An 8,145-nucleotide genomic window follows, 5' to 3' on the forward strand; every position below is an offset into this window, starting at 1 on the left:
TAGTTTTGACTGAGTAATCATAATTTTGACTAAGTCAAAATACTGACTTACAAAGCCAGAGTTTGACTATGTATTAATTTGGCTCATGATTTCCTCGCTTTACTTAGTAAAAATATATATATATAAAAGAAACCAAAAACCTGCACACCTGAATATGCAGCAGGTGTGTTGCAGGAAGGTGTAACTTGAAAACAATGAGGACTACCACACTGTCTCGCTCACTGCTAGAATATTAATTAGTTGACAACGTTAACGTAAGGTAACAACGTCTGTCGGTCCGATCTTCATAAAACTCAAAATTTTAAAAAGTGACTAATAAAGTAATAATTTCGTTTTTTTTGTCATAATTCTTTTTTTTCTTGAAATCTAGAAACGGGCCTCCACAACATGATTATGAAAATGTTATCTAAAGTTAGCTCATATCTCGATGATTAACCTCAAACCAAAGAGTGATGATAGTCTTTGAGACTTTGAACCACCTGCAGCTGTTGGAGGTTCATCTTGACATCCTGAATCATCTTTGATCCTCTGCTCAGCAGCGCGGTGGATTGTGGGTACGACGTGACGTCACCGAGCGGCCATATCTGTCTTTCTGTACCCGGCTGAAGGAGAGAGCCTGGAGTCATGAGGGGAATCCGGCCTCTTAACGCTCTCCCCGTGAGTCCTGTGTTTATTCGGTTTGATGTGAGGTTTGTTGCCGGCTGGACTTTATCTTCGCTCGTTGTTGTTCGCTATCAGCTTGAAAACTGAAGCCTTATTTAGCTGTAGTTAGCCCCGTCGGCTAGTTAGCTTGCTAGGTGGCTAAGTAGCTAATGCGGGTTTATCTTGTGAAAGGCTTGTTGACATGGTTTTAACTGGCAGATTGACTGACACCGTCTTCTTCAAACGTTCACATTTAGTGTAAGTGAGACTAAATGTACGTCAGGCGTGCAGTGAAATAGCCGGTTTCTTCGCTCCGCTAGATGCAAGCTGAAGGTCATCTCCTGACGCGTGTAATACAATTTTTTGAGGAGGTGCCTCGAAGCGAACAACACACCTAATTTGGTCATCCTTTTTTCTCATAAATTGTCACAGTAATCAGTCTTTGTTTACACATGCTTACTGTGTCCGGTTGTGGTCGCTATGTATTAGATTTGGAGGGGTCATATCAGGTCAACCTACTGTCACTCTTCTCGAGGACAGTAGTCAGTCTGCAGTTTGACATGTCATAGATTGGACTCAATAAATAATCAATTGTACAGTTGATCAACACAACTAATGGTTGGTAATGTTAACAAGGAAAAATACCAGATCATAATCAGCTTTATAGACGCTCAGAAAGACTTGTTTGCTTCTCTGTTTTGTATCATAAATAAAATAGTTTGGGTTGATAACTGTAAGATAAAGTTTAAGCCCTCACTTATTTTTGATATTTTATTGACAGTTGTTATTGGACATATATAAAAATATACATTCATTTTTTATCTAGATTAAGAGAGGGTGATATGTGGACATAACCCTCTACCCATAGCATATGTAATTTTGTATTGCAATATCATGACTAGAGCTGCATCAGTCGATTGATTGATTGTTAAGTCAATTGACAAAAAATGCATAGCCTGCTATTTTCTATAATAGATTCAATGTTTTGAGTTGATTTTTAAGAAAAAATTGCCAAACATCTCTGGTTCCAACTTGATATCTTTGGGCTTTGGGCAGACAAGACATCGTAGGTTGCACTTTGAGATAACAGTAATTTACATTTTTCAACACTTTGACATTTTATAGACCAAACAACTAAAAGATTAACTGATGATGAAAAGAATTGTTAGTTGCCACTCTAATCGTAAGGTAGTCAATTTTCTGGAAACTCAATAGAGAAAATAACTAGATCTGTTTGTGGCTAAACCAGCGAGTTTAATAAATGAAAATCAAGCTACTTTATCACATTGATGAAAATACTCTTTAAATCCAATATTACCATAAAGCAGACCTGCTCATTTGTTTGTGCCATTACCCAAATTGTTCAGCACAACCATAGATATTAATGGAATCACTACTTTGATATATAAGTGGTCAAATTTATGAAAAGATCATCTTATTACCCACTATCAATCCAGAGAGAAAATTGCAGCACAAGATCTTAGAATCAGGGTGTCTGAAGTACACGTTTTTTTTCATAACAGGGTTAAGTTGTTGACAGCAGCTGTTATGAAACATTAGAGGTCATGTTAGTTTTCACAGGATTAAGATTTGTCCAATCTGATGCCAGCCTGATTTGTGGAGTGCTTGCTCTTCAGCATGAGTAAGAAAGTAGTTCCTTCTCTAAGTGACCCCTGATGTTTACACTACTTAAAAGCTGTGCCACTTTCATACAGAAACCCTGCTGGGTGAATCAAGGGTAGTGGAAAGTAGTTGAGCAGGTTTTTGTTCTTGTGGCCCATTACCACTCAAGAGGAAAAGTTAAACAGCTGCCAAACAAATGAACGATCTTTTAATTTGGTTTCACCTTTTCTCGTAGAAACGTTGCTATGCTGCTGCCAGGAGGAGTGAAGCTCTGACTGAACCTCTCACAGGCCACAAACCATCCTTAGCCGCTCCTCTCCCTCCCCAAAATGTCCAGGTGGGTGCTGCTTTAGTCTACACATGAATGACATATTTTATTAATGCATAATTGCTCAGAAAATGCATATCATTTTTCTTTGCTGCTTCAGGTGTCCAAGCTCCCAAACGGTCTGGTCATCGCATCACTGGAGAACTACTCCCCCTTGTCCAGTGTCGGTTTGTTTGTGAAAGGTGGGAGTCGCTATGAGGCTGCGGGAAACCTGGGCGTCTCCCATGTGCTACGATTGGCGGCAAATCTGGTAATTTGTGAATGTGTGATGCATTTAGAAAAACCATGAACTTTTTTTTTTTTTGCAGTTAAGCTGCATTATTCACGTTCACAAGTGTCTTCACCTCGCTGTGTGGTGTCAGACTGTGGCAATGATGCCTTATTTAATCAAGATTTTTTTTTTTCTTTTGTAGACTAATAAGGGTTCGTCTGCCTTGAAGCTCTGTCGCAGTGTGGAAGCACTGGGAGGCAGCCTGAGGTCAGTGAGGGTACTCTCTACACATGCTCACATTCACAGTCCCGCTATAAATAAACAAGGGAATACTAGTGCCACCATAGCCCACCACATTGAACTAACTGTGTTGTCATCTCTTTACCTGCAGTGTGACATCATCAAGAGAGACCATGGTCTACTCTGCAGACTGCCTGAGAGATCACCTGTAAGTGCTCCTGTCTTATAATGTTTTTACTCACTCTGTTGTTTTATGCTGCATTTATTTAGAAATCCTCTATAGTCATGTTGATGCCTTACTGTGTCTGTGTGTTTTACCAGAGACACATTATTGGAGTATGTGGTTAACGTGGCCGCAGCTCCAGAGTTTCGACCGTGGGAAGTAAACGACCTGTTACCCAGGCTGAAGATCGACAAGGCTCTGGCTCAGCAGTGTCCTCAGATAGGTGAGTACCAGAGCAGCAATTCAGCTACTGAACACTGGCATTTTCATTTTGGAAATTGTGTCAAATTGCATCAAGTCAGGCTTTTAAAAAACCACATCAAGTGATTTTTGACTTCTAGGGCCAAAGCAAATGGTAAAAAAAAAAGCTTGAAGGTTCTTGAATTTTTTAGCCTTCTCCCTGGGTTCTTATTGCTAGATGCTTCATAAAGATAGAAGATTTTCAGTTGAGTCCCAAGTCTACTTCTTGGATGCCCAGTTTTCCTCAGCTTAAATTCCTCTATTTTCTCCTGCAGGCATAATTGAGAAGTTGCATGAAGCAGCGTACAAAAATGCTCTGTCCAACTCTCTGTACTGCCCTGACCACATGCTCGGTCGTATCTCATCTGAACAGGTATGGATCTGTGCTTTGTTTTTGTTTTTTTCTCTACATAAGAAAACGAGTAAATTCTGAGTCATGATAGCAACTTCAAGACCAATTTGAAGACCATTATTTGTTAGATTGTGCTTAGCTCTTACACACCTCTCCTCCTCCTTATCCTCCTCCTGTAGCTGCAGTCATTTGTTGAGGACAATTTCACCACTGGCAGAATGGCTCTTGTAGGACTAGGTGAGTGTCTACTAGTGCTGTCTAGTCTCTGTATCACAGTTGTTCTTTCTCATCAGGCATTGCTTATCGTGTCTCCAATTTACAGTCTCATTGATTTAAATAAACTGCTTTTGTGTGTGTGTGTGTGTGTGTGTGTGTGTGTGGGTGCGCACAGCCTTCTCGAATGTCATTTGGCTTCTGCCCAAAGACACAGAGGTACTGACTCAGTACTGGTATGTGATAAGAGGCCGGCAGTGTTACTAATGGTTTTATTATGTGCAGATTTGTGTGCGTCAATGTGATAAGGCTGACTTGACCTGCAGACAATGGTTGTCTGAATGACGGTACCTCATGCTCGTATGGCAGTTTCTGTTCTGTGAATACAGTATTTTTTGCGACAAGAGCAATCATGAAAGTTCACTGTGTTAATGTTGGTATTCTCTGATTTATGCATCCAGGTGTGAAGCACTCTGTCCTGAGGCAGGTGGGCGAGGGGCTCCTGAGTGTCCGCAGTGGGGCTGGAGCACCTGCAGCAAAGGCTTTGTACCGTGGAGGTAAAAGCTCAGCTTTAAAAGCCACATCACACTCTTTGAGATCTGTTGCTGCATTGTTGTCATGATGGTATTATGTGTGTGTGTGTGTATGTGTGCGTGCGTGTGTGTAGGTGAGGTGCGGGTGCAGAACAATGACGACTTGGCCCACGCATTGATAGCCAGCGAGGGTGGCGTGTCAGGTAGCGCAGAGGCTAATGCCTTCAGTGTGCTGCAAAGGATCCTGGGAGCTGGCCCACATGTGAAGAGGGGCGCCAACATCACCAGCAAACTGAGCCAGGGGATCGCCAAAGCTACCACACAGCCCTTTGATGTAAGTAAAAAAAAAAAAAGTTTTTGGTATATATTGTTTACTCTTGTACCACATTGCATCAATTTAAATAAAGAGAGATTTGTCTCCTAATGTCAAATAACCTCTGGCTGTCTTTCAGGCCTCAGCCTTCAATGCCTCATACTCTGACTCGGGCCTGTTTGGCATCTACACCATTGCACAAGCTCACTCAGCAGGAGAGGTGACTGCCAAATTCACTCCCACCAAGACAAATGTAACTACACAATACCAGAATGTGCATTTTTACTGAACCCGTACTTGTTGCCGTCCTCCGTGTAGGTGATCAAAGCTGCCGTCGCTCAAGTGAGAGGTGTGGCTGAGGGAAACGTGTCAGAGGCTGACATCACCAGAGCAAAGTGAGTTCAGAGGGCATGTGGGAGAAAGCATTTGTGTATCTGACAGATGTTACTAGTGCAGTTCTGACTGAAAGACAGAAGTTCAGAAAATGTTCTTGACTGTTTGACGTCTCTGCACAGGAACCAGGTGAAAATAGAGTACCTGATGTCAATAGAGAGCTCTGAGGGCCTGTTGGAGGAGATTGGCGCTCAGGCTCTGACTACTGCAGCGTACCAGGTCCCCGAGACTGTTCTCCAGGCTGTAGACTCCGTTACCAAGAACGATGTGGTCAAGGTGAGTGCCTTCACTGAAGAGGCGGTGAAATAACAATCTTTAATCATCATAAGTTCTATTCTTGTCACATCCTCACAGCTTTTATTTAATTTTTTAACCAGAGATACTAACATTTTTTGTTAAATTTAAACTGTTACTGTGTCTAAAACATAAAAAATCAACTAGTGTGTTTGTATGAATTTAGTGCTAAAGTCTGTATGTATGTGTAGGTTTGTGAGTGTTTGCATGTATGTTTTTGTGTGTACATTATGACGCCTAAAAAAATTGAGACTAATTGAGATTTTCCCACAAACATTAAGAGACACCTAAGGTATTTAATTTGTTTGCATATTTATATATTTATTCATTCAAATGTATACTTGTGCACTTACTTTATTGACAGTAAATGTAGTTGCATTCTGTTTGAGATGTAATTTGAAACATGCCTTTTTAGAAAAGAAAAATAAATATTGTGATGACTAAACTAGAGCTGTCGACAAAGTTTTAGCTTAATCATTTAATTTGGTGAATAAAATGTCTAAAAAATATCTAAAGCCCACGCTGACATCTTCATATTACTTGTTTTGTCCCATCAACAGTCCACAACTCAGTGATTTTCAATTAACAGTGAAATAAATAAAAAAATTCACATTTAAGAAGCTGGAATCAGCAAATGTGTTTTTGCCATTTTTTTAAAAAAAAATTAATTTTCTGGCAATCAGGATTAACTAATCAATCATTTCAACACTAGAATAAAGAAATATTTGTTCTTGAGTTCTTAATATTGCTCATAAAGTAAGTCTAGTGAATTAAATAGTTCAGGCTAAACAATTCAATAATCTCTGCTCTTTATTTACAGGCTGCAAAGAAATTTGTGGACAGCAAGAAGACCATGGCAGCTAGTGGACATCTCATTAATACACCATTTGTGGATGAATTATGAAAATAAAATAAAGGAACCGGTGATTTAAGTCGGGCATACTGTGCCTGGCTGCTTGAAAAGGAAAGAGGACCTCAAAGCTACAAGCAACAATTCATTTGACGTCACCAATCATTTGTAGTCTGTCCCGCAGTAAGTGTAAGCACCAACAAGGAGCTGGAGAACATTAATGCAGACTGTCTTTTTGGGTGTCTTGTCAACTTAACTGTATATCTATGTAAATTAAAGTAATGACAGTAATAACAGCCTGTTGTCACTTGAATTTGTGTTCGGAAATGAATCCAGAGTAAAGTTTTAGGGTTGTATCAGGAACGTGAGGGTGGTCCGGTGGTTTAAGTGGCTGTTCTACCAGCAGGCTCTTTCAGCTGAGAAATATTGTTCCATTCATCAACCAAAAGGGGGACCCAAAGGCACAAATATGATTGAACGATGCTTTTAATCCAGTGCTGAACAGTTTAAATTTAGGTTTATGCAATCCTGTTTTCATTTGTGCAGACAGTACATTAGGTGTAAATTTAACAATGTTGGAATAAGTATTTTGGTCTTAAAATAGCACTCATTATGCAGGCAAGACTGGCCTCCTGTCAATATAATATTTGATTACTATAAGTGATGAATGAGCAGCATTAAATGTTGCAGCTGGCTGAGGTGTAGCTGATTTTATTTAATCAATAGCAATGCATCATATTTCACATGTTTTGAATGTAAAATATTAATCCACACAGAAGCTGTCAGATAAATACAGTGGACAGGACTTATCTCTGAAATTATGTGGAGTAGAAGTATAAAACAGCAAAAATATTTAAATACTTAAAGTACCTTAGAAATGTACTTAGTAAAATTCTGCTGAGATTTTTTTTTTTTTTTTAAATTTTGGGGTTACCCCAACATCTCCAAATACACTAATGGGTGCATTAATCTGTTAAGGGCCCATATTGACTCCCCAAACCCACCTACTGCTCTCTTTGTAATGTGTATGTACTCTGTCACCACTGAGTTCCCTATAAGTCCAGTTCACACTGCAGACTTCATGTGGCAGCTTCACTATTTACCAGAGTATTCATAATGTGGAATAATACTACCAGGTTGTTTGTGTGTCAGTTAGTTTGTTGTAGTTTGATTTACGGCTTAATAGTTATTTTTATCACCAATTAATCTTTGATTATTCTTTTGATTAATCAAGTAAATGTTTAGTTTATTAAATGTCAGAAAATGCCTGTTGCACATTGCGACAGTCCAAGGTGATATATTCAGATAGTTTGTTTTTTTTGCCTGACCAACAGTCCAAAGTTCAACTATATTTAACTTACAGTCATACTCAACATACAACAAATACAATGTATCCCACACAACAGGGAAAAGCAGCAAGTCTCACATTTGAGAAGCTGGAACAACAAATGTTTGGAATTTTTGCTTGATAAATGACTTGATAAATAAAATAAATAATAATTTTGTCAATTATTTGTCAATTGACTAATCAATTAATAGACTAATCATTTTAGCTCTGGTTTTATTTAACACATTTATTAAGAAAATGCACCATGTGAGCACAATACAGTATTAGTAGTAAAATGATATAGTGTCAAAATGAAGGTCATAAAAGGGCGTCTCCACAAGACAACAGGGCCACTAAGTTTGT

At 39.1% G+C, this 8,145-nt stretch overlaps 1 protein-coding gene across 1 annotated transcript; it reads left to right on the plus strand.

Moving 5' to 3' along the window:
• Nucleotides 1-549: 549 nt before the first annotated feature.
• LOC121883352 (cytochrome b-c1 complex subunit 2, mitochondrial) lies at nt 550-6,751 on the plus strand. The gene is made up of 14 exons (XM_042391547.1): nt 550-657; nt 2,501-2,602; nt 2,694-2,843; nt 3,007-3,071; nt 3,196-3,252; nt 3,366-3,490; nt 3,783-3,880; nt 4,039-4,096; nt 4,534-4,629; nt 4,740-4,939; nt 5,058-5,138; nt 5,237-5,313; nt 5,434-5,587; nt 6,426-6,751. Exons 1-14 carry the CDS (start codon nt 625-627, stop codon nt 6,507-6,509), a joined length of 1,380 nt encoding a protein of 459 aa, XP_042247481.1. The 5' UTR covers nt 550-624; the 3' UTR covers nt 6,510-6,751.
• The last annotated feature ends 1,394 nt before the right edge of the window (nt 6,752-8,145 follow it).

Source organism: Thunnus maccoyii, chromosome 18 (assembly GCF_910596095.1).
Source record: "Thunnus maccoyii chromosome 18, fThuMac1.1, whole genome shotgun sequence".
Taxonomy (NCBI): domain Eukaryota; kingdom Metazoa; phylum Chordata; class Actinopteri; order Scombriformes; family Scombridae; genus Thunnus; species Thunnus maccoyii.

Coding starts and splice junctions, on each gene's coding strand:
- LOC121883352 (XM_042391547.1), top strand. CDS start 625: ATGAGGGGAATCCGGCCTCTTAACGCTCTCCCC. Junction 2,603..2,693: donor TCCCTCCCCAAAATGTCCAG/GTGGGTGCTGCT, acceptor TTGCTGCTTCAG/GTGTCCAAGCTCCCAAACGG. Junction 2,844..3,006: donor TACGATTGGCGGCAAATCTG/GTAATTTGTGAA, acceptor TTTCTTTTGTAG/ACTAATAAGGGTTCGTCTGC.